Here is a 26,315-nt window from a genome sequence, read left to right as displayed (position 1 = left end):
GTGAAAGAAAGAAAAACGTTGATGCTTTGTGAATGTTTACTACTGACCCAGAAGAACTGTGTCTGGGTTTGCTCACATTTCATCAAGTAGACAGAATATGAGTTCCCAGTAGATCTTACGGATTGGCTTTTGTTTCTAGCTAAATGGCAATTGTTATGAACCAGAAACTGATAGACACTAATGGTTATGGAAAAATAAAAGGATTGTACCTGTTATTGTTCAGCATTTGTCTATGAAATGAGCAAACGTGCGAGTGAGTATATCTACATATGAATATAAACCCTGTAGAAATTATAGTGCTATTTGGGGGTCAGAATACACAGACCGTTTTTTATCACTTTGTGTTTTGGTTCACTGCTGTGTGAAGAATGGTTGTGAGTTGCTAACACAAGGACAGCAGGTAAAGGATTTCAAAGGCAGGTTTCTCAGTGGTAATAGGCTGGTCATCTGAGTGGAGATCTCGGGGACGGCCTTCCGGTCTCTTGTGTAAGTTACTGAATTAGGTGAGGATGGATATACAGCGTTCAACCAAGAGAAAGCAGAGTTCTGGGATGGATGTAGCTGGCCGTGAAGCTTCAGGAGTGGACGGGCCCTTCTGGTTCTCCCAGTCTGTTAGGATGCTGCTGTCTACCCAGAGTGGGAGGATTTGCAGGAGATTTGTGGAAACGTGTTGACTGAAGGAAGAAAAAAACAAGACATACTCCATCTTTTGAAGGCAGGATCTAAACATAATAGTATTTGCGTTTACAGATTGAATGACATCTTTAATTTCATTCTTTCTGGATAGGCAAAGTTTGGAAATCACGTTGAGATAAAATCTTTCATGGAAATGAATTTCCTCCACATCAAAATTCTTTGCTCCTTTCTCCTCACTTGTAGATGACATGACTCGAGGAATCTAGATTAGAGATGCAGAAATAATTATACAATTAAAACTAATAGGTGCAGAAAGATCTTCAGGGGCCAGTGTGGGCCATTAATGTGGCTTTCACCATTGTTTTAGCTCTAACCAAATGGTGTAAATGACTGTGTGAAGGAAACATTTGGGGATTCTATCTGCTCTCTGATTCCACTTGAATGGTTCTTGGCCATCAAAGCAAGCCACAGGGACCTGCATGTTTTAAAACAAGTTGTGTTTAATGCCAGGCTAACTTGATGAGTTCTCATAATGTGTCAGTTGCTGGTCTACATGGTTTCGCCTGCTAATGTCTTAATCCTCACAGGACCACTGTGAGCTTGGCAGGTTTGGCTATTATGTCCATTCATCCCAGGGAAAGATTGAATCCAATGGAGACTGTGGAGCTTCTAATGCCTCCTGTGTCCAGTCAACAATGAATGCATTTGTGCATTCCTTCTAAAGAAATGTATAAGCTTGCATTGTGTCTTCAGAGGTAAAAAATGCTTACTGAAAAATTACAAGTATCTCTGGATGTTGAGAAGATCTTTCGAGGAATACCCATGTTGAATTCTTTCAAAGATGGAATTCCTTCCCATCATCTGAGACCCACAGGGCTTTGTCAGCTGTGGGCCAGTGTGCAGGTTATTCCTGAAGTTGATAGTGTCTAACCATTGGCTGGCATAGAGCCTACCCAGACTCCATATTGGAAGATTATTGGGAGGACTGTCTAGTTTTGGAAGGAGTTAAGCAAGCACAGGTGGGTTTCCCTGCCTGGAGAGGCTTGCTTTACCTTCACACTGTGGCGATGAACTGTGTTGTGTCCTCGGGTTTCTGGATTGCTTCCTCCTATGGTCATGCAGGATGATGAACCATGCTCTCTAGTGATTCTGCAATTTCTGGGGCTTTCTGTTTCAGACTTTCCCTGAATGGCTAGCATGTCCCTGCGAGTATTAGAAGGGAGGGAGTCATACCTACTGTTTATGTGTTTATTTTTGGCAGATGCTGTTGTGAATAGCCCTGATTGGGCTGTGGCAGCACTTGACATACAGGGGGACTCAGAGGGCATCCAGCTGCCTAGGAGTGAACATCTCAACAATGTGGGCAGCTCGCTGCTTTGATGAGGCAGATCGGGCCCTGCCGGTCCTCACGGAGACAGGTCGGCAGGATGTCAGCTCCTTGTCGCTATGATTTTCCTGAAAGTCTAAATGTGGATGGTAGCCTTGTAGGCTGGCCTTTCCAAACACATTTCAGTGCTTAATTTTTAGATAACTGTACCATTCCTAGGTTACTGTGAATTGTTAGCATCTGCCCGCATTGTAGTGATGGTTCCTCGTTTCCTGACGTGAAACTGTGATTTGCTTATTTTAAATCCTCTTTTGGACTTTTGTAAGCCAGTTGGCTGAAAAAACAAACAAACAAAAGGAATCTACAGCAGTTGTTTCTGCTCCATTCTTACTGTTCCGTAAGCCACGATGCAGGTGGGTTGCTGAGCACACTGGAGCAAAGCACCTGACGACATGTGAAATTCAACCAATAGGGTGTCTCCTTTCCCTCATCCCTTTCTGCAGCTAGCAGTGGGGGTGAAAATTTCCAAAGAAACCCCGAGGACCCCTGCACCTTAGGTACTCTGTGTGCCTTGTAATTGTTAACAATTTAATAAATGTTAACTGATTTTTCCAGCAAAACAGTCACATTCGTAAATTTCTCTGGCACATTTTAATTTAGCATTTGCTTACCAGCACCCACTGCAGAATTTTTAGTTTATTCTCTCCTGCTCATACTTGTGCCTTACCATATTACAGATGTTTTCGTAGATGACCTTGCTTATCAGGATGCAGTGAGATAGTTTGTTGAGATGTGTTTGCAGTGTGTGGCACTCGGGAGGGAGCGTCACGCTGTCCTGCACAGCCTGTGCTTCTGGGGGAGGTCACAGTGCTCTGGCGTTACGGACGACTCACTCTGTTTCCTTTGCTGTTAGGTAGGTACTGATGGTACTGCTCATCAGCATCTTGCTTTCTTTTTAATATCAACATTTACTTTCTAACCATAAAACAAGATCATGTTTAATTTCATTGTACTGCTGAAAGTTACAGGGTGGCAGATGGGTTTCTTAGTGAACACAGTGTCAAATTGTAAACAAAAGTTGCAATTTCTGATTTTTGACATATAGGATGGTTTAGTGGTGAACATCTTTTAGTCCTGGTGGGTTAAAATCATAGACATGACATTTGGTGACAATTTAGAGATAACACACTGCACAGAAACATAAGTGTAACAGGTTTAAGTGAAATGAGTCATTAGCTTTGAAAAATGGTGTTTGCATGAATCTTTTTTTTTCTTTTTTGTCTTTGGAAATCATATCATGCCCTTGTAATTAGATCTCTCAACAGAAAACCTTATTCTGCAAATGGTTCTCATCACTTAATTTTGGACATTTTGGTAATTCTCATTCTGCCTCTGTGGTCTCTTAATATCCTGTGTCACGACCTCCCTCTCTGTCACTCCCAGTGTTTAACTTCTTCATTTTCTCCTTTTGTGTTTTGATAATGCAAATTCTCACTTTTAATGATCAGATTCTTCAGTTTTTTTTTTGTCGATGTGCACTTTTATGACAAGAAAACTCAGTAGCCGGAAGTCAGTTGTTTTTCTGAAGATATTTTTGCCTCCTGCTTAAAAGTTCAAGATTTAAAATTTTTGCAGTCTTATTGTGTTCTCAGTAAAATGGCTTCGATTGATTCCATTTGTCCTTCCTATTTTTATAGACATTTGCAGATATTTAGATGTGTATTTTAGTCATCTTAAAAATATTCACATTGCTGTGAAATAGATATCTAGAACTGTTAACTTGCAAGTTGAACACTTTTGGGCAGCTAAGCAACTTTATACTTGTTCTTTCTTGTAACTGCTGATGACCACTTTAACCCTTTCTCTTTCTATAAACTTGATCACTTTAGACACTTCAGTTGCATGGAGTTACACGTGTTTTTGTCTTTTTGTTTTTTTAAGATTTGTTCATTTCAAAGTCACTTGTTGATTTGACAGGGTTGTGGGCACAGAGGGATCAGGAATCTGCTGGTTTACCCCCTTGATTGCTCAAGACTTGGCCAGATAGAAACCAGGAACTGAATCCTGGCTCTCCACGTCGCTTCAGGGGCCCAAGGAGTTGGACCATCTTCCATTGCTTTTCCCAGGTGTGAGCAAGGAGTTGGATCAGAAGTGGAGCAGCTGGAACAACTGGGATGCCATATGGCTGCTGGCATTCCAGCAGTAACTTTACAGCTTTTACACCATAATACTGATCCCACTATTTGTCTTTTTATAATGAGTTCAGTTGAGGTTCTTTCCTGTTGTGGTGTGTGACAGATTTTTTTGTTTTTAAGATTGCATTGTGTTTTGTAGCATTATAGGGCATACAGTTTAGCCACTGTTAGTGGGCATTTCTTACTTTCCCCTCTTGACAATTGGGAGTGGTCTTACCATGAACCTGGGTTTTGGAATGTGACTTCAAGATCATGCTTCTCAGTATTTTGTATGTATTTGCAAAGGTTACTGGAACATATGGTAGATGAACATTCAATTTTTTATTAAAGATTTATTTATTTTTATTGGAAAGCCAGATATACAGAGAGAAGAGACAGAGAGGAAGATCGTCCCTCTCTGATTCACTCCCCAAGTGGCCACTATGGCCAGAGCTGAGCTGATCTGAAGCCAGCGTTTGTCACAGCTAGAAGGCCAACATGGATATATTATTATGAATGAACTCCAAGCTGTTTGCATTTTTTTCATTGTTTGTATAGTAGAGACCTTTAAGGGAACCCACTCCTCTATGTAGAAAAAGCTAGAAAAAGGCAAAAATGATGAGTGGTTGTAAGCAAAGGCTTTCGTGGAAGTGGGATGACAAAGGGGGCTGTCAAAGAAATGCCCACATACACCTGGGTGATGGCGTGCACTTCTGAGCAATGCCAGAGAGGCAGCTAGTACAAGTCAGGTAACAGTAGTGGACCAGCTACAGTTTGGGTCCAAGCAGTTGTCACTTGGATTGTGTAACCATGTGTATTAGGAAGCCTATTGTTTGTGCCAGCACATGTGAGAAGATACCCTGATTTGCTCCAGGTCAGAATTTGAGGAAAGACACCCCCGCACCCCACGGTCCGCCGGCAGAAGGAGTCCAGCTGCTTGTCCTGTTGAACCTTCACGTGTCCCGTCTGTCTGTCTGAGTTGGCCACTTCATGTGTTTCCATTTCATTTTCATTTCAAGCTATTTGATTCCATTTCGTTTTTCTGTTCTTTGGTCTGTAACAGTTCCTTAGTTTGCAGGAGAAGGCCACAGGGGTGTCCCTCTGCATGTTACCATGTCAGAGGGACAGGATACTTAACACCGTGATGTCGCCCTGGTGACGTTAACCTGAATCAGCTGCTGAAGGACTTTGCTGGGATGAAATTACTCACCATAGTGGTGTGATTAATTCTGTATTGTCAGTTTCTGCCTGTTGTATGTTGGAGCCATAATATGAAATTATTAAATCTGCTCTATTGAGTGCAACTTTCGCCATTTTGCAGTAGCTGTAGTAATGCTTTCCACTTTTAATCTGTCTGCTCTTATAGTAAGTATGTTGATTTTCATTTGAGTTTTCTTTCCCGGTTCAGCTCTCTGTTCTTTGCTTTTACATTTATTTTTGTGTGAAAGGTATATTTACAGATAGGAGAGAGAGAAACAGAAAGAGAGATATCAACTCTGCTGCATCAAGATGAGGTTCCAATACTTGAATGTGTGGGGACACATTCAAACTGTAGAGTATGCTGGCAACATGAGTTACATTCATTGAGCTCTTAGTCATAAGGAGCTATAGAAAGCGGAAGCTCCTGACATGCCCAATTGTCCTTGTTGGGAGTTGGGACAGGTGGAATCCAGATACTGGAAGGCATGGTGTGCTGAACAAGTTGCAAGGTGGTGCTGTTCTGTGAGCTTGATTGGCACCTTCTAGAGGATTCTAGGATAGGGAGAGTTAGGACAAAGCAGCTGTGGAATGATGTAAATTGATCCATTCACGACTTGGGATGGTTTGGTTTGTCTTTCTCTCACCTTGTTCCCATCACGATCTGAGGACTTGAGGCCATCTACACGAGGGATGGGAGGTGCTGGGTATTCACCCCAGATGTTGTGACGTGTTATTGCAGTTCAGTTACACTGGTGAGTTATACTCCTGCATACTGAAACCCTCATGGGGCTGTCAATCTACGGACTGTTGTTGATGGTTCCCAGGACTCAGGGGAGGCTTGAGCTGTGCTTTGTGATACCACAGAAAGACTGTCTTGACAGTATTTATCATTGGTGTGTGGAGGAGTGTCGTAGATGTGTCTGTTCTGTTGTGTCCAGCAGGGAATGGTGCACACATTCTGCATACTTCTAGGGAAGGTTGCTGTTGTGGTCAGCTGCAGGTGTCAGGATACAAGATCGAGAGAAAATGAGAGTTACTTTGGCTTTGTTTTGATTATGCATCACACATATACTTCAGTTGAGCACCTGCTGTGTGTGGTACTTAACTGTCAGCTTATGAGAGCTATATATTATGAAGTTTGCCCTTACAGAACTTAGGATCAACTTGAATACAGATAGGATGAAAACGAGGCTTTCAGCTATTTAGGAATGCCGAGTGCTGGTCTCTGTGCACTGGTGCAGGTGGCTCTTCCTGTGAAATTACTGGGATGTGATCTTCCTGGGACAGTTATGCTTCCTCAGGGCTGTGGATGTAAAGGTAGGGAACGGTTAGCTAACTACAATTTATCTAATGCGTTGTGTTAATGTGTCTAATACAATGTAGATACATTGTATTAGATACATTGTATTAGACAGCCGAGTACGATGTATCTATACAGTGTATAGCAAAAAAAAGTACAGATGAACAATCAAGATACAAATAAGTAATGACCTTCAAGGGAAGAAAAAAATAGAGAGAGAAGCAGGGTCTTGGGTTAGCTTTAAAAACTTAAAAATCTTTAGGACTGGCATTGTCGTGCTGTGAGTCAGTGTTGCTTGCAGTGCCGACATTCTGTATCGGAGCGTCCATCCCAGCCCCAGCTGTTCAGCTCCCATGGGAGTTCTTGGTCAAGGCACTGTGGACATCCATAGATGACGACTCCAGAGGAGGGCCTCCTACGCACACATAAGACCCAGACAGAGCGCTGGGCTGGGAGCTTCTGCCTCATCCTGCCCCATTGTAGCCATTGGGAAGTGAAGTAGCACTTAAGGTCTTTTCTTTTTCATTCTGCATTTCAAATAAGTAAGATGATTTTCTAAAATGTCAAAAACCAAACAGGTTCTATTGTGTTTTCTTACATTCTTTTGGGTATTTGACATTATGAACACATGAAGGTCCTTGGACAGATGGATATGTGGATAGTGGCATCCGGGTCTGCCTTCTAATGAAGAGCTCACTATTTAGCAGTCTGTTTGCTTAAAAATAATGTGTATGAAAATAGATGTGTGATGTCTAGGGTGTGATTGATTTCTGTTAAGTCATATTGATGTGCACGTGTGTTAATAGATGTATTTCTGTTGGTTTAGTGGAATTCCAGGGAAGAAATGTGGAACAATCATTCTCACAGCTGAGGAGTTGAACTGCTGCAGGGTAAGTCTGTACGTGATTTAAAAAGTGCTTCCCAGACTTTTTTGAAATGTTCTTTCTGAAATTATAATAATTAATGCTTAAGTAACTTTGGGAAACATAGATGAAGCTAGGTGCTATCTGCTTTGTACGACCAGCATCTCATATGGGCACTGATTTAAGTCCAGGTGCTGCACTTCTGATCCAGCTCACTGCTAATGTACCTGAGAGGGCAGCAGAAGATGACCCAGGTTTCGGCACCTGAACTCTCCACACTCCCTCTAAGCTCCCCCAACCCCTCTCCTCACCGCCTCTCCATTCCTGTTGCTGTCTTGTCCTTGTCTATGGCCCTGTCCTGACCTGTCTTGTCCTTGGCTTGACCCTGTCTTGGTCCTGACCTTGACCCTATCCTCATCTGTGTCTCCATTTCTTACGGCGCAGGTTCCTTTGACCAGGGTGAATCTTAAATACGCTCCCCTGTTTTTCTCTTGCCCTGCTTGTAAGAACAGGGAAAATTCTTTAGCTTCCATGCAAATAGGTGGAATTTGTTGTGTAGTGATGTGCATGCTTTTATTTCGCTTTCTACTATGAAAAGCTTAAGAACATCTGGAATTATCTTGATACACATAGAAAGTACAAACCTGTTTCTGTTGAATATTGCCCAGAATCTTGATCTAACTTCATCTTAGGTTTCCTGTGTTCTGATTCTTAGCTGCAATCTTACTAATAAACAACATCATTTTAGTACTTAAAAAAGTTTAAGTATTTTCACACAAGTATATTCTTTTTAGAACACATGGTTATGTTGGAAGATTTAGACCCTTTCATATTTGTATTTTAAGGAATTATGAAAGTTTCAGTCATTTAGAGTTCTGAATGAAATAATTTTTTCTCACCCTGAGCCCCATGCACATCTGCCTTCTTCATTATTCTTACAGTGAGTGCAGACTTAGGCTTGGAATGTCTGGTCTTGAGTCCTTTTCTCTCTAGTGAACTGAATGAGGTTCCATTCACAGAGCTTGCATTTCTGCTTCAAGGGTTCCCTGAAGTACTTGATTGGAAGTGTGATTGACAGAAAGAGCTGTACCCAGCTGATGGGCACCAGCTGTCACCATCTTTACCATGAGCACGGGGAACCTGTGTGTCACTCCTAGGAGTCGCTCTTCCTTGTGTGTCAAGCTGCAGGTGCCATGCTGTGTGGAAACTCTGGAGGACACTCCCCTGCTGTGCTACTTTCTGCACACTGGCAGAGACCTGGGGCTCCCCTCCTCCCTGCCTCTGCTCCTGGCTTCTGCACCGCAGGTGCTCCTTGGAGTGCGTTGGACATGGGCTAACTCAGAAAGCAGTTCTGGATTGCATGACAGCTCTGTTTGCAGATATTTGCAGGCCATATTGTTTTCCATGACAAACTATGCTGTTTGGATTTCCCAGTTACATTTCAGAGGGATTTTCTTTTCCTGCCATTCTCACCAACATCTGTTAGCTTAGTATTTGTGCTTTGAGAACAGCCCTTAAACAGATGTGAGCTGAAACATCATTGTGAGTGGATTTGCATTCCTATAATGATCACTGATACTGAGCACCCAAAAATATATACACCTGGGCCTTTTCCCTACACAAACCTGAGGCCTCTCCCCTACAGTACCTGCGGCCTCTCCCCTGTAGTACCTGGGACCTTTCCTACGCATGCCTGTTGGCCATTTCTTTGTCTGCTTTGGGCGAGTGTCAGTTCAGTCCCTTAGCTCATTCTTTACTTTTTTATAAAACACTTTTGACTCAAGTATAAGTTGTATGTATTAATGGGATTCAGTGTGATAGCAAGAAGCATTGTACATGGTGTCATATATGTTCAGTATTAATATATCCATCTCCTCAAAGATTAAATATTTATTATGAACATTTGAACTTTTCTACTTATCCTTAAGCGTTGCCTATACTCCGTGATCATCACTGCAACAGTTCATTTTAAATCAGGCTGGTGAGTGGTTGGTTGGGTTGTAGTAATTCTGTGTTTTGGAGGTAGCTGTCAGGTGTTTGGTTTACTGGTTTGCAGCTGACCTTGCCTGTTGTGTATGTCACCATTTTGTTTGGTTGTTTCATTTCCCATGCAGAAGCTTTTTGGTTTGGTGTAGCTCCCCTCGTCTTTGGCTTGGCGGCCTCTGCTTTGGTGTCATATTTAAGAAATACTCGCCAAGGTTAATATCAGTAAGCTCAGCTTCTATGTTGAATGCTAGAATGCTGGCATCTGTAACACCCAAACGGAAACTCTACAGGAAGAAGGGCAGTGTGTTTGAGAGATGTATAACTCATACATTTATACAAATGTTTATTTTTTGTGCATGATAGTCCTAATGATTTCAGCTTAATATTATCTAATTAAAACTGCCACTTTTATACCTCATTAAGTGCCAAGTAAAACACATTGTAATCCACAAGTTGCTCCAGGAATGTATCTTCACCTGGTGCTTTGAAAGCAGGTTGTAACTATCCGTGCACATTGTTTCTTGTATTGAAGGGTTGATTACATTGTCTCTGGAATGGATGCTTGGGATGTAGTGTTGAGGGGAAAGCCCCGAAGCTCTGGTGCTTATATGTAACAACTCAGCAGCTGAGTGCAGGTAGCATTTGTGCTGGGAGATCCGTATAAACAATGAGAGTACAGTGGGGATCTAACTTGTTGGGGAGTGGGTTTCTGTGGTTCTCTTCGAAGAGATGGCAGTTAAGCTGAGACCAACAGGAATAGAAGGGTCCTGTATCTGTGTGCGATGGTCAGGGGTTTACCATGAAGGATGCGCAGAGAAGCCTTGCTGGGTGGAGGTGGAAAGCGCTGTCTGAGCCCTCAGTGTTTTACAGGCTCGAGGCATTTTGTATGGTGAGTGACATGATTTCTTACCTGTTTGAAGAGCCTGTTGAGTGGAGGGTAGACAGGAATTACACATGTCCAGGTAAGGGGTGCAGGTGGCCTGGAGCCATGGAGCCAGAATAGGACTGCGGAGACTGGGTTGAAGTTCAGTGGTGCAGCTCAGTGAGGGACTGGGTGAAAGATGGCGGACTGGGAGGAGCTTGCCTGCCCCAGGTCCCTGGGTGGATGTCGATGCTGACTGTTCAGCTGGACCATGGCAGAAGGGTTTGGGTGATTGGAGTTGTCGGAAGTCTTGGAAACACCAGGTAGATTTCTTTAGTACCAAGCCCCCCTACCCTGCCCTTTTTTGTTGTGTTGTGTTGTGTTGTGCTTTTGTTTTTAGCACAGTACACCTGTTTAAAAAAAAAAAATACAGCCCTTAAAAATCTGTTGGATTAAAAAAAAATCTGCCAGGTAGCATTAAACATAAGAGCAGAAGGCAAAAAGTTGTAATGATGCTGACCTATTTCTAAAATACATATAAATGCTTATTTCCCTTCCATAATTAGATTTTCTTTGAGCTTGAGACAGATGGGATCCCTGCTAATTTATTAACCTGGGTAATTCAAAGCATATTTTTTTCCAAGGTTACGCAATTTGCTGCACTGGAAGCAATGTTTATTTTGAATCAATTACTCATTTTACAAGCCTTAAGGAATATAATTTGAAAAACTGAGATTTGCTATTAAGTTAACCAATGATCATGTGGCAATACATACTTTAATCATAATCACCCCCTGGAGTTTTGTTCATAATCAGTTTAGAGTATGTGCACTCCATGGATCCATTATGAATGTTCAGTATATTACGGTGTTTGTTGATCTAGGTGTTTTGCGAGGCTATCTTGGGAAGACGTCTGTATCGAGAACATTCTTGGCCCATCAGTCTCCACCGAGGTCATCTTAATGTGTGTAGCGATGAGAGAGTGTCTGCCCAGACACTGGATCCTCCCTGCTCAGTTGGCCTCTCGGTTTTCTGAGTGGTCAGCCATGAAAGTTTCTTGGAAGGAAAGTTTGAAGCTCCAGCTTCTTCCGTACTCTAAAGGAAGTGACCCTGACCGAGAGGCTTGGGGTTCTAACGGTGTCCCTTTGTCACTTACCTCTGCTGTTTAGGTTTCTTCCCCACTTGGGTGGAATATCTCTCCTGCAGTGTGTCACTCTGAGACGTGCTCAGGGCTCTGTGTTAAACAACAGGGTCATATATTTCTATCGCAATACTTTGGCAAATCTAGGACCATGATCTTTTGAGGGTAGAAATCTTTCTACTGAGTTCACTCACTCCTAGATCCCAACCTGACTTTTGAATGTGAAGGAAAGAATGAGTGAGGACAGAGAGATGACATCATCTTTTGTATAGTCCTTAGGAATCACTAAAGAAAATTGGTAATTCTGAGTGGAGGCTCAGTATGTCTTGCTATACTCTACAGAACAGAGTTGGCAACTGAGAAAGGTTTGATTATTGTTTTTTTAAGGCACTGTTAACCTTTCACCAGATGCCATTCCAGTCTGTGGCCTGTTGATACTACCTGAATTCCATTGCCAGTTCACTGTAAAGTTTTCAACGTCTTTTCTCAGTTAAAAAAAAAAACACAAAGAAATCCCAAAAAGATTGCGGTTCATTTTTTATGTAATGCTAATCCCTTCAAATTGAGTATTGTTTTGCTTGTTTGAGTTATAATGCTCAAGATGGTTTACATTTCTATCGTATAGATCATAAGTGCTTGATTATATAAGTTGATAGACGTGATTGGTTTGGCCTGATAACGAACACAGATAGGTACTTGTTTTACAAAAACAAAAATGAAACAAAACAAAAAAAAGGACGTGCTGTGCTTTGGTTGAGTCCCAATATCCTGCACAAATTATTTTTAAATGTAGTTAGTGATGCATTTTGCACTTGGGTATAATTAACAGGTTGCTCTCACAGGTAGATTAAAAACTTTCAGGGTGCTTCAGGGAGTCTGAGTGAAGAGTGAGTGAAGAGGCATGCTGTAGCAGTTCTATCACTGCATGGGAGCCAACATCCTCAGGTTGGCTTTCTGGCCACACTGCTTCCTGATAATGCAGAAGCTGTCAGTCAGCATTGAAGGCCGCCCAGGGGGGACCAGGCTGAGTTCCGAGCTCCTGGCAGGGGTGGGCACAGCTCTGTCTGCTGCAGGCCTTGGAGCGTCAGCCAGCAGGTGGGAGATCCGGCCCCATCTCTGCCTTTCGGGTAAAGTGAAAATAACTTTCTTAAAACTGTAGATCCCTTTATTGAATGGAGCATCAAGCCTATGATTATAAAGTAAATAAAAATGTTACCTCAAAAGTTCAAAAGGGGGTACAGTGTGAGGAAGGAAGGGAAGGTTGGGTTTACTGTGTTCTTAGATTGTTCCTTTGAATTTTTTAGAAACTGTTGGTTTTATAATGAAAAATGTTTTAGTTTAAATGGAATATCAGCTCATTTTGCTGTAAAATGGTGTTGGTGTCCAGGTCTGCTTTCTCCTGCTGCTGGGTTTTTCTGTGCTTCTGGAAAGGCTGCTCCTGGAGAGCTCAGTATCCAATTCATGCTCTCTCTGTGGCAGGTGCTTAAAACAATTAAAAAAAAATAACATTCTAAAAAATGCAGATAAATGAAATCAGGAATAAATTCTCTGACACTAAGTACCAAGAGTCATGAAGCTTAGAGTCACTTCTTAGCTGGAAAACATTGAAGGTTTTTTTGAATAGTAGTTTTCTGACTAGAACAAAAATTTACAGTAAAATGTTGAAGCTTGCTCAATCCTTTCAAAAACAATTTGATATTGTGGGAACTCTCTCACTCTTGGAGACTTGCATTAAAAAGGGCATCGGCTCTTGTCAGTTCTTCCTTGAGATCTCTGGTTTCTGGTTTATTTACAGCTTCAGTGTTGAGCTCTTGTTCCTTTTGTTTTAGGATGCTGTGCTGATGCAATTCTGTGCCAACAAATTGGACAAGAAGGACTTCTTTGGGAAATCGGATCCGTTCCTTGTTTTTTACCGAAGTAATGAAGATGGCAGGTAGGTTAGCTTTCGTTCTGATGATATTTGTATATAATTTTTTTCTTAAACTCATTAAACTGTTAAAGTGTTTACGTATTTCACAAATGTGACTTATGCATCTCAATTATGATATGTAACTTTATAAGCATTTTGTGTTTGATGCTTACAATGAATGATTCTCAGTTCTATAGAAACACTTTCACTTTTCATAAAATTATGGACTTACATTTATTCTATGGAAGAACTTTGAACAAACTGAAGTGCTGAAACAGGTCTTTCATTGTAAGTGTTTCTTATACAAGGAAATGGATTGTGGAGTGTGTTTATGCTATACTTTTTTTTCCTCCTGTGACACACTGAAGCTAAAACTTAGTACCATTTCATCACAATGTAGGTGAGTTGGATGTCTTTGGTATTAGCTTGGTTTCCCTGGGGCTTGAGATTCCTGGGGCCATAGAGCATTGCGGTTTACTGTGTGCGTGCCTGCTGTCTCTGTGAATCCGAAAGCAGTGTATCAGTATTGGTGGTAGTAGGTCCTGTGAACAAGGTTTAATCCATGATCCTGTGTTTAGACCAAGCCCGAGTCTTTGACCTTTGTTCTGAGAGTCAGTCTGCTCGTATGTAAAATGAAGCAATCAGTATGTCCAGTGTCAGCAAGAGGATTAAGTAGTATTTGTTCATTTTTTCCGAGCTGTAAGAAGGCGAGCATTAGCTATGGGCACTACCTCGTGTTTGCTTTGCTTTGTCTGCCTTAATGCATAATCCAATATTCGGTAAAGAGAAAATGTTATTTGGAGGTTAAAAGTGAAAGAGTGTGGAAAAATTTATCACTACTATTAAACTGATATATAAATCAAATTATGTTGTTACCAAGCACATGTGTAGAATATTATGTGAAAATAGGAGGTTTTCTACTTAAAGTGAATATACTGGGATGTTTGGGATGGTGTTGATGATGGGGTTTCAGTTGCTATAACTACTAGTAACTGTTGGGTATTTTTGTTGTGCTATCAAAATATTGGATATGATCTGTTTTGGTGCTGGACATTTAAGCTCATAATTGGCATCTGAACACTAATTTTACACACACGCATACACATGTATGTGAAGAGAACATACTTGCCGTTCGAAGGTAGAGAAAAGCTACAGAAAGGCTCAGTTTCTCAAGTACCAGTGCGTGGGTTCTTGGCACTCAGCGTGGGAGAGCCACATGAATGTGATGGCTTCACCCCGACAGCATTGGCCACTGTGACCATCTGGGGAGTGGACCAGTGCTTGGGAGACCCCCCCAACCACTTTTCCTCTGTCTTACTTTCTCTTTGTAACTCTGTGAAAAATAACAAATCTTTTTCAAAACAATGAAGGAAAAAAAAAAGATGAGGAAAGGGAGAGGGCAGAAAGAAACCTTGCATCCTCCGGTGCACTCCCCAGAGGCGGCAGCCTGGAGCTCTGGCTCTGCCTTGTACGCGCGTGGCAGAGGCCTGGCTGCCTTCCTCTGCGTGAGCAGTCTGGCCTCAGATTGGCACTCAGACACGGGATGGCAGCATTACAGCTGCAGTGTAACCTCTGCTGCGCCGCAGCGCCAGCCGGAACTTGGCTATTTCAAAAACTCCCCGTTTCTATATTTGAGGTTAATTTTGTAAGAAAAGTAAAACTGAACTTGTGCTGGGAGCATTAACTTGTGCTTATTAAACGTTAATAAGTGATTGTAAATCCATATTTTCTTTTTCCAAACCTCTCAACTTGGCTTCTTATTTAGGTAAGGATTGTCATATGGGTGAGCTGTTTTCGATGGATGACTTTGCTAAATACTCATATAGGTGCTTAAACAAAGGCGTTTTCCTTGTGCTGTCTGTACTACACACAGTGTGTCTACAGCAGTGTCCCTGAGTAGCAGGGAGCTCACCGGTCCCCTGTCACCTGCCCCCGCGGCAGCTGCCTGCATCCCAGTGAGGCTTGCCAGCATTCTCCCGCCGGGCTTGACAGTGATTCACTGAGACCTGGCTCAGGACACTTCCCTGGGAAGATGTGTCACCTTCTCAGGAGAAATTCAGCTGTCACAGTTCTTGGTGACTGTGGACATGCCTAGCAGTGGAACCAAAATTCTGACGTAACCAGGAGCTAACAGACCATTGAGTGTGTGGGTGTTTCGGTTGGTTTCTCCTCTGCTCCTGCTCGGCTCTTGCTCTCCCGTGCTGTTTGGCATCCAGGAAAAGCACGTGTCTCCAGGCTTTCTCCCCTTCCTCTCGTGTTTCATAGAGGGGTTGCCTTCCCCGGGCTCTTTGGTGTACAGCCTTGCTGTTACCTCTGCCATCTTACAGGAGCACAGGCTGCAGTTAGGCTTAAATAAGAACAAATGAAGATGTTAGCACTGGTGCCTCAGGTTGAGACAGGCCGTGACCGCATCTCACACGGGCACTGGTTTGAGTCCCTGCTGCCCCACTTTCGATCCAGCTCCCTGCAAATGTGCCTGGGAAAGCTGAAAAGGACAACCCCAAGTTCTTGGGCCACTACCACTGTGGGAAACCTGGAGGAGACTCCTGACCTCGGCCTGACCCAGTCCTGGCCACTGCAGCCATTTGAGCAATCCTGCTAATGAAAGAGCTCTCTCCATTTTTCTCCATCCCTCCTTCTCCCTCTTCCTCTCTCTTTCTCTCTTTGCCTTTCAAGTACTTTTAAAAAATAAAAAGAAACCATTTTTTCCCCACTGGCTAAGCTTTCTGCTTAAGCTATTAGCAAGTTTTCTTTTTTCTTCAAAGTTTTGAATTTACGCCTTCCTAAGTGGAATGGTGGCGGTGGATGGCTTGCTACATACATTTCTTTGCACAAAAGGGAAGGATGGAATGGCAAAAGAAAATATAATAGTTGAAGCATAAACATAATGGGAAACTTTGTTTTGCAGTTTTACAATTTGTCATAAAACAGAAGTGGTGAAGAACACGCTGAACCCCGTGTGGCAGGCCTTCAAGATCTCCGTCAGAGCGCTGTGCAACGGCGACTATGACAGGTGACGCGCGTGGCCGCTGGCTCTGTGCTTTGTGCTTCTAACCATCTAAGATTTCAAGGAAACATGAAAGTGGTTTTTTTTAAACCTGTGTAAATGTTTACTTATAAAAGCATGGATTGTATGTTTAGAAATTTTTTAGTAATGTTTTTAAGATCCATGATTTGGGGAAAAATGATGATTTTTCTAGTTGGAAAAACTAATTGTGCCGAGTGGTAAGACTAGACAGAGAATTAGTGTGGGTGTTGTTTCTCAGAAGGCTTTCTTGTGGTCCAGTGTTGTGAGAACAGAACACGCACACGCCCAGGGGTGTACCCAGGGGGTACCAGGATGTGGCTGGACCGTGCCCAGCTCTGGGCGACTCTGCAGTGTGCTTGATGTAGCTGCTCTCAGCCTGGCTGCCTGGTGAAGAAACGAGCCATTACCGCGAGCAGAGAGCTGTGGGGGCGGGACAAGGAGTTCGGGAGGTCCTGCCATGGAGCTTCTTCCACAACGAACCTGCACTTTTCAACTCCTTTATATTCAACTGTAGAGTTACAGTAGAAAATCCTGACCGTCCTGAGAGAAACGTCAAAGCCCACCCCGTGTTGTTGTGGTCATCTTGTTACTTACGGAGAAACTGCAAGGAAATAGCGATTCAAAGAATGGTTGTCAGGGTATAGTGAAGGCAGCTTTGAGGCTCATCATTCTGCTTGACTAATTTCATTCATTAATTACTTGTTTGTTCTCATCACATGTTTTCCATGTAGTAGCATCAGTGTGATGTGGCAGTAGATATAAATTCAGATTCTCAGGCCCAACACGGTCCCATTGAGCTAGGAACCCGGGGAAGTGAGACGTCCGAGTGAGGCTGCTCGCCACTGAGTTTGAGAAATACTTTTCCAAGGCAGGGATTCCTGCGGTGTAGACGGTGTGCCAGTTTCCTTTGTATACTTTCCCTGTGCCCTTTCTCAGATCAAAGTAGGTGTTACAAACCTGTTTCAGGTACAAATTACAGGAATAAAATTAGCAAAATCAGTTTCAGATCACTTTGCAAACGTTTAGAAAGTCTAACAAGTAATTTGTTTCAGTTCTCATATTTTCATCTTAATCAGTAACTCTGCGTGTTTTTCCCTTGGACAGAACAATCAAGGTGGAGGTGTATGACTGGGATCGAGATGGGAGGTAAGTCATTTGGTTTTATTCTGTTATTGCTCTTAAAGCTACATTAAAAGTGGATATATTAAAATGACCACATTTTTATATCAGTATTTAGATTGCATATTTCATCTTGTTTTTCAAATGCAATGGAAATGTGTAGGTAGGTGATATTTTAAGAGCAGGTGCCTTTTATTTTTCTAACTTGGAGATTGCAGTTGAGGTCATCTTAGTTTACAGTAACATATCACCTTGGAGCTGAGAGCTTCTCCTTGCGTCGCAGCTCTGATTATACCACACGCGTTCATGGATTACTGAGTCTCGTTTCTGCATCTTCAGTGACTGCAGTGTGGTATTACTTCACGTGGTTCTGTTCCAGGAAACACCTGAGCAGTGGGTGCTCCCCCAGCAGAACAAGTGTCCACCCCCAGGGAGTGAACAAAACTCCGGGTGATGCTTGGTGATTGCCAAGCCAGATAGTTGCTGGGGGCTCTGCCATCAGTCTTCGCTGGCATATCCTGGTCCATTTGTGAGCGTTTTCTCTATGCTGCTGCTGTCTTAGGAGGGCCTGGTTGGGGACCTGTGAGATGACAGGGTTCGGAGGTCTCAGCGAACGTGATGTCCGGCACGGCTGCCTTGCCAGGTGGTTTCTGAAGGAACTGAATGTGCGGATGATAAAGGGCAGAGACGACCAGGAAGGCAGGGGGAACTTGGAGCTTCCCACTTGGCGAATGCTCTGAATCCAGCCCACCATCTGCTGATAGATGCAGCCGAGGTACCAGGTGACAGCTTGAGATCTGAGCATGGCCTTTGGTGGTGTGTTCCATGCGAGCCAGCTGCCATACCCAAGGGGAAGGGACTGCCCACATCCCTTAGCAGGGCCGGGCACCCCCACCACTGGCTTCTGCAGGGCCAGGAAGATGCCCAGTTAGAGAGCCACATGCAAGCAGATGGACACCCTTGGTCATTCTTCCCCAGGAGTGAGCCCCAGTTGGTATTGTCCTGCTTGGCAGTGATAAGGGAAAGAATTCCAGCTACCTCCATGTCATGTCATGGCACAGATCTTTGTGTTTGGTTTATGTGAAAATGCTACACGCCTTCGGAAGCAGTCTCATCAGGAATCCTCCTTGTGCTTTTCTCTAGGAACTTATGCTGCATTGCAGCATAATCAGATTAAATGTGATTCACTGGAAAATGAGTTTTGCTGCTCAGGAAAAATGGGGAAGGCAGTACTGCCATTGTGAGTGAAGGATGTGCTCTGGGTGTTGGGCCCTGCTTCAGTTTTTTTTTTTAAATTTTTTTTTTAAAGATTTATTTTTATTATTTTTTTATTGGAAAGGCGGATATACAGAGAGGAGAGACAGAGAGGAAGATCTTCCGTCCGATGATTCACTCCCCAAGTGAGCGCAACGGGCCGATACTATGCCAATCCGAAGCCAGGAGCCTCTTCCAGGTCTCCCACGCGGGTGCAGGGTCCCAAAGCTTTGGGCTGTCCTAGACTGCGTTCCTAGGCCACAGGCAGGGAGCTGGAAGGGAAGCGGGGCTGCCGGGACTAGAACCGGCGCCCATATGGGATCCCGGGCGTGCAAGGCGAGGACCTTTAACCACTTGCGCCACCGCGCCGGGCCCCCTGCTTCAGTTTTAACTGAGAACGGACAGATGGTCTTTCTCTGATCCTCCTGTGCAGTTGGGGAAATGGTTCACTTAGAGTGAAGAAGAGGGAAAACAGCTTTCATCAGCCTCCATGCACAATCAGTTCCACATTTGCAGAAATGACCTACAGTGGCTTTTCCTTTGAGTGGCAGCTTCCTGTGACTCTGCTGACGCTTCCTGTTGACTTCGGAGGTGAAAGTGTTTCTGTGGCTGTGAGCAGCCACAGCATCTTGGAAGTTTATTATCTTGTAATTTGGAGATTTTGAGCATTACTATCCAGGGTATGATTTGATGGTTGTAGTTTTTCATGTTAGTCCTAATTTAGTGCTTAAATGGGTGATAGAGATTTTAGCACTTCCATTTTATAGATGCAGAAATGGAGGCAAACACATCGTTTGCCTAAGGTCATACTGCTGGCATTGGGTGGAGCCAAGCCTGGAATCATAACACTCAGCTCCCACCAATGCCTTCCTAACTGTCTCATTCTATTTCTAACGTGTTATGATTGTCAGTTCTGGCACTGACCTCTGTCAAGATCTGTTAACAAGTGCAATTCTTGGTCTGTGATACTGTGGTCATTGATGATGATCAATGAAGACTGCCCGTCCCAGACACCGGTTAGCATGATTTCAGTGCTTTATGACTCGAACTTGCACATTCTCTAGCACAACAGCTGTTCTCTGAGCTGCTCTTACATCACAGACACGAGGTAGAGAGAAAAGTGTTACTGCACCACCATTGAAAAGCACAGTAAAATGTGCAAGCAAGGTGGCTTAGATTTAGAGCATGAGAGCTGGAGTTGAGAGAGGGAGAAGGAAGACAGAGAAAGAAGGTAAATTGTTTACCAAACACAAATGAAGGATTGTACCGCTAGATTGGGAGAGCAATGATTTCCTTTAAAGACATCAGATGTATAAGCAAAGAAAAACAAATGCTTAGCTTTAGAAGCTCATTTTGCCCGTGGATTTCAGCCTTTTGGTAGGGAGGAGTGCTTTGTTCCTTTGTTTTCATGTTTTTGCTTCTGTTTACTGTCGCTAACAGCATGTTGGAGAGGAATTTGAAGAGATGGACCGTGGGAGTAAATGGCATGAGGGAATTTACACTTGGGGAGATTTCAGCATTCCTTGAGCAGTACCATTAGCAAAGTAATTAGAGGGATAGCATATGACTTTATAAGTGGGCTAATGTTAAGGAGAACTTTAATGCAAGCAGTAGATTTATATTTTAATAGAAAATATTTGGTGCTGTGTGATTCACGTGTACCAAGATGGCCGTTCTCAGTGTTAACACATTGATCAGTTTGTTCCTGACGTGTAAAAACCAAAATTTGATGAATAACTGATTTTTTGATAAGCGTTTCAAATAAATTATATATATATATAATTTTTAAAGTACTTTGGTCTCTGCTAATAGAAAAGTGCATAGAAATTTTATGTTAACCCAGGTATTTTATAAAAAGCAAATAATGATAGGTACCATTAAGATAGTTCTACATGTTGGCATCCAGTCTGTGGTTGTAAGTAATGCAAAACATGGCTACAAACTTTCTATGTGTGTTTGTATTTAGCCCACATCATTTCCTAACTTAGGTGCCTGTTTGCATATCTGGGTGGTCATGGTGGGACATTCAGCATATTTCAGGATACTTTGCCATGGTCAGTAGAGATTGCTTCCTGTAGATTTGGTTCTAGTGGGTTTTTTTGAACACTTATCATAAATCTTGTAATTATATCATTTTTACTGTGAATGTAGATTCAGAACTTTTGATTCTCAGGAAATATTTCTTACTCAGTGGATCTTATTTTTTTCTTTTTGGACAATCTGTACTAGCACGGTTAAAGGCAATATATACCAGTTAAATTAATCTATTTAATCCTGTATTTACAGAATACTATCAGTTTAATACAGAGACAATGCAAACGTTATTGAGGAGAAACTTCACATTTTTTCGTACATACCAAGTCCTTGAAATCTAGTATGTATTTTGGGTTACAGCTCACCTGAATTTTAAGATTTCATTACCTTATAGAAATTGTGACTGGTGGCTATCCTTCTAGAACAAGCCGCCTAAACTCTGATGAAGTCCCTGAAATAAGTAAGTTTATATCAGATGGAACATTGTATCTACATTTTATAACAGTTTAGGATATACCTTCCAGAACCTAGGAAACAAGTTGGATGTCTGTATGATGATGTTTGTGGATTTAACCATCGTAAGCCAGTATGGGAACCTGTTCTCGCGTTGACTAGCTCAGGTACTATCCTGATAGTCACACACTGGTGACTTCAGGCAGTGATGTGCGCTCTTGTTAGTATTCTGGGTAAGGTGTCAGATGCGTGGGTTAAGAAGATGCTTGGATGCCCGAGTTTGCTTCTCGGATCCCCTTGCTGTGGAAGCCTTCTGCAGTTGCACACCCTGTGAGAGGACAGGTGATGGCTCCAGCCTTTGGGTGCTTGCCATCAGGGTAATGAAGCTTTCCGATTGAGTTCTAGGCTCCTGGCTTGCACCTGGCTCAACACGAGCTTTGGGGGCCGAGTGATTCAGTGGATGGAAAATCTCCCCATGTTTCTCTCTAGTTGCTGTTCCTGTGCTTTTCAAATAAAGTGAAAATAAAATAAGTAAATAAGAGATTTTGAAGGATTTTGGCAGTGTTTTCTAGCTAATTCATGAGCTTAAAATTAATTCTGAAACATGACTCCATGAAACACAAAACTGCGCTGATGTTATTGAGGTCATGTGAGGTGCCCTGAGCTAATGGAGACTAGAAAGCTGTGCTGGTAATGGGAGCACACTGGCAGGCCTGGAAGTGCAGGGAGCAGTCTCGACCCTGGCCTGAATCATGTGTTTAAAATAGTTCATTAAGATTTATTTTTATTTGGAAGGAAGATTTACAGCAAGGAGAGACAGAGATCTTCTATCCACTGGTTCACCCCCCAAATGACCACACAGGCCAGAGCTGAGACAGTCTGAAGCTAGGAGCCAGAAGCTTTTTCTGGGTCTTCTATGTGAGTGCAAAGGCCCAAGGACTTGTGCCATCCTTTGCTGCTTTCCCAGGCCACAGCAGGGCGTTGGGTGGGAAGTGGGGCAGCTGGGACTTGGGCCAGCGGCCGTATGTTCTGCCAGTGCCATAGGCAGAGGCTTAGGCTAGTATGCCACAGCACAGGGCCTGTAAGTAGTTCATTTTCAATAAGTGAAGCCAGATTACTGAAATCATTCCCTTAACTCCCACCATTTCTTTAAGGATTTCGCAAAGGAAGAATATTTAAACCTCAATTTAAAAACTGAAAAGCTAAAATGTTTAGGAGCTAACTTTGGCTCACCACGCAATCAGCTGTGGTATCCGGGGAAAGCTGCAGTCATGTGGAGCTGCTTCAGCTAAAATTGAAGCATGGTTTGAAATTCAGGGAGCACGCATGGAACAGCTCTGCATTAAGGCCACGGGGTTGTGATGTGGGGCTCATTGTGAATGAGCTACCAAGTAGATCACGGCCTACAAGAAAATGAGGACTTGATGAAATGGGGTGCTGTGAGCTGTCAGTCATGGAATCCCAGCCTGGGAAGTCTTGAACAGGGCGAGCCAGCTTGCCACTCTTCCCAGGGTGCATTTGCTCCAACAGCGATGTTTACAATAACCAAGCTCAACAGCCCCTGAGTCTGTGACATGCCACAAAGATGCCATCCTGCTTGGGAGCGTTTCCTTTGCAGATACTGTTGGATGAATGTGTTTAAGGTGTTTTTCACTTTGGGATGCTGTACTCTCGTGGCCATGGTTCAGGCTCCTGTAGACAGAGCATTTGTATCCTGTGCCTTTGTATTGTGTATCTACAATGTGCTCAGGCTGTTGATTTTCCATGGACTGCCTCTCGCTGTTCGCCTGCAGTTAACCTAGACCTGTAGCCATAGGGAGGCCCCGCCTCTTGATTTTATCCCCCGAGTGCTCCTTGGAGCCATTCCCAAGTGCCGATGAGTAAATGTGTCATCCACCTATTATCCTGTGACACATTTTTCTTTTCTGTCACCTACTAGCAATGTCATGATTCTCTTCAGGTGTGGTTTGTGGGTCTTTAGTCTCACGGGAAATTGGCACCTTCACCTTCTCAAGTTTATCTCAGTGTTTATCTAGGGTTTTTAGGGTGGTTTTTGGTTTTCTTGGCATCCTGCCTACTTTGAACCATTTTGAATTACGTCAGGGATATTTCATAGGTAAAAGGATTTTTTTCTCACTTTGAGTAGCATTAATAAGACTTATGTAGGCATTTCATGGTTGTTTGCTAACAGGTGTTTGCAGAAGAGATTGGGAGGTGTTGCTGCAGCCAGTTCCGGCCCTGCGGGCTCTGGTTTTTCTGTCTCCTTCCATCCCCGTGTTTAACTAGGTGGGGAAGCCTGTCTGTTCCTTTTTGTCCGTTGGCTTGCTGGCCAAATCCAGTTTAAATGCCAGCAGTAGTGGATGAGAGCTTTCCATCTCCACCTGAGTTCCCATCATCCTCCCCTTTGTTTTGTTGCCGGTTAGGAACGTTGGTCAGCACGTGTTTGTCTCCTTCCCGTGTACTGTCCCTTCCCTGAGGTCTGTGACTTCTTACTGTTGCCACTGCGCTGGCTGCTCTGACCGCCATGTTGTAGCTCCTTGCTGCGTTAGAGAAGGGCAGGGGAGTTAGCCCTGCTATTGTCCCCCACCCTTACTTATTATGCATCTCCCCATTTCTTGCAATTATGAAATTATTTTAGGTAATTTCAGAATCGCTGCTTCTCTGGAGAAACTTCAGGTAGTGAGTAATTACATAATGGGAGGCAGAATAAAGAAGTTAATTTGGTCAGTGTGGCCCCGGCAGGCAGTTGTATGCCACGTAGCTGTACACCACCCTCGGCCCGAGCCGGCATGGCATCCTCGCCCTCTCCCAGGCACTGTTCCCACCCTGAGGAACCACTGTTCTGTGTCTTGTAGAATGGGTCCGTGTTCACATGGTAGCATGCTGGATGTTGGATTAATGACCACATGCTGGTTTTGACCTATGATTTGTTCATTTCAGCTTTTATACTTGATTCTTCTATGTGAGTTAACTGCCAGTATTTGTTACTGTGCAACTCTTGGACATGTGGGTTTTTCTAATTTGGGCTATGGAAAAAATATACATATGTATACACACACGTATATTCATATATATATCTTTGTTGTCTTCTGGCTGGCTTTGGCGAGTTTAGCCTGGTTGGATATATGCCCAGGACTGAGTCAGTGATGAGCATATTTAGATTTCCAAGGCTTGAACCGATGCTTTTCCAACGTGTTCATGCCAGTTCACTTGTCACACGTCACCGAGTGAGACTTTCAGTTGCACCGTGCACTCGCCAGTGTTTGGGTCCAGTTTAAGTTTCAGCTCTTCCTGGGAGCACCTCCCCACGCGTGTCTCCCTTTGCCTGCCCCGATGGCTGGTGAGGTGGAACGCTGCTTCTCGGCTGTGTGGTGGATGTCTGTTCGCTAGTCGCTTGATGAAATAAGCTATGCGAAACAAGTAACTTTTTAAAAAATACATTTCCATTCGTTATTCATTCATTATTATGTATAATTATATGCATGATTGTGTAATTTTACACATCTCAAAAGACAGTGGAAGATTATATTTACAGGATGTATACCTTTTCAACATTCCTTTATAAATGGATAAAGGGGAACATGTGGCTATCACCGATAGAATTATCCCGGTCCTCTGCTGGGCTGTGAGTGGCTCTGTTTCCCTGGGCAGGTGAAGGGCTCTCGTAGTCTAGATATGAACAGAGAATGCTGCTCTGCCCCATGCCATTTCAGGGAAGCTGCAGCTTGATGACCACGCGGACTACATTCACATACTCTGTCTTACCGACAACCGTTCCCACTGGTCGAAGCCCAGGCTGGGGTGTGGGAAAGAAGGTGGCTTTCATTGCAGAGTGTTTGCCCTGTGTGTTTCGTGGGACAGTGAGTTCAGACCGCCTGCCTCTGTGCCTTTGTGATCCAGACCCACGCCCGCGGGGGCTTTGCGGCCCGCTTTAGGAACCAGGTTATCTGTCAGGCTTTGAGGAAGTTGGTTTTATTTATTTATTTTTTTAATTTTGAATTTTGTGGTGCAATTCTATAGGGTCCACCTCCCACCCCCAAAATCCCACCCCCACTGACTGATTTTCCCTATATTATTACCATACTGTAGTCATTTGTAAGCAGTCATAAGCTTATTGGTCTGCTAGAAAGTTAGTTTTAAATCAAACTGTTTCTCTTCAGATTCCCGGAAGCTGGTGCTTCCTCACTGCATCCTGGTGTTGAGGCGTCATTAGCTGCTGAGAAGTGTGTCTGCGTAGAACGGCTGGGGCCTGAGGGAACAGAGAGCCGTGGTGAAAGCAGGCTGGGCTGACAGGTGGCCTGCGAACCTGCGTGGGTCTTTGTCGCTGTCCTGGGAGGGCTGGACTTGCACAGTGCCCTTCATTTATGATCATGGACTTGGCGCTTTGTTTCTCTCACCTTGCTCCTCCTACACATGCAGGTTTAAGCAGGAAAAGTGTTTTAACGTGTTGTCCAAATGGGATCGTCCTATCCACACCGGTTAAAATGGTCTACGTTTTCCCTGACTGCTGTTTTCAAGCTTTTCTACAATCCTACGGTTGTTGGGATCAGACCAGGCCGAGCGCAGACACCCGGAGATGTCAGCACGCACGTACCAAGTGGAGTGGAACTGTTGGGCGCCGCCCCCGTGGGGACAATGATGCCTGTCTTTGGGCACACATCTTTTCTAAGTGTCTGTTGTGAAATGTTGGCTTGTTCGTGGTTCCCTTCAGCACACCCCTGAGACATCACGCTGTACTGTTGTCCCAGACGCCTGTGCCTATTGACCTTGCCCCAGAACAGTACAAGCTGCCCCTTTATGTCCAGATAGCTTCGGGAAGTGTGTGTGTGTGTTGGGAGTGTCTTTCTTGATCACATGTGTATGTATCTGGAATGGTTTCTTCACCATCACAATGGATACCGCTGGTGCCTTTTAAAGCAACTGAACACATTTTACAGGAAGATTCAAATTCTCTGGGTTTGTTTTTGAGATGCCCAGGAGGCCTTGCTTCTGAGTGTTAGCTCAGGGTCTGAGGGTTCGGCACCGACCA

General features: G+C 43.6%; 1 protein-coding gene across 1 annotated transcript in view; it reads left to right on the top strand.

Moving 5' to 3' along the window:
- CPNE8 (copine 8) overlaps nucleotides 1–26,315 on the top strand; it is a 106,923-nt gene that overhangs the window by 41,523 nt on the left and 39,085 nt on the right. The window contains exons 7-10 of the mRNA XM_040978879.1: nucleotides 7,464–7,527; nucleotides 13,319–13,422; nucleotides 16,307–16,411; nucleotides 17,531–17,572. Of these exons, the coding sequence (XP_040834813.1) occupies nucleotides 7,464–7,527; nucleotides 13,319–13,422; nucleotides 16,307–16,411; nucleotides 17,531–17,572 (315 nt within the window). The remainder of the gene's footprint in view (nucleotides 1–7,463; nucleotides 7,528–13,318; nucleotides 13,423–16,306; nucleotides 16,412–17,530; nucleotides 17,573–26,315) is intronic.

The sequence above is a fragment of the Ochotona curzoniae genome, unplaced genomic scaffold (genome assembly GCF_017591425.1).
Source record: "Ochotona curzoniae isolate NIBS_2020 unplaced genomic scaffold, NIBS_Ocur_1.0 contig_2927, whole genome shotgun sequence".
NCBI classification, from domain to species: Eukaryota; Metazoa; Chordata; class Mammalia; order Lagomorpha; family Ochotonidae; genus Ochotona; species Ochotona curzoniae.
Note: the sequence above shows the minus strand (reverse complement) of the source record. Positions and strands in the feature narration are given on the sequence as shown.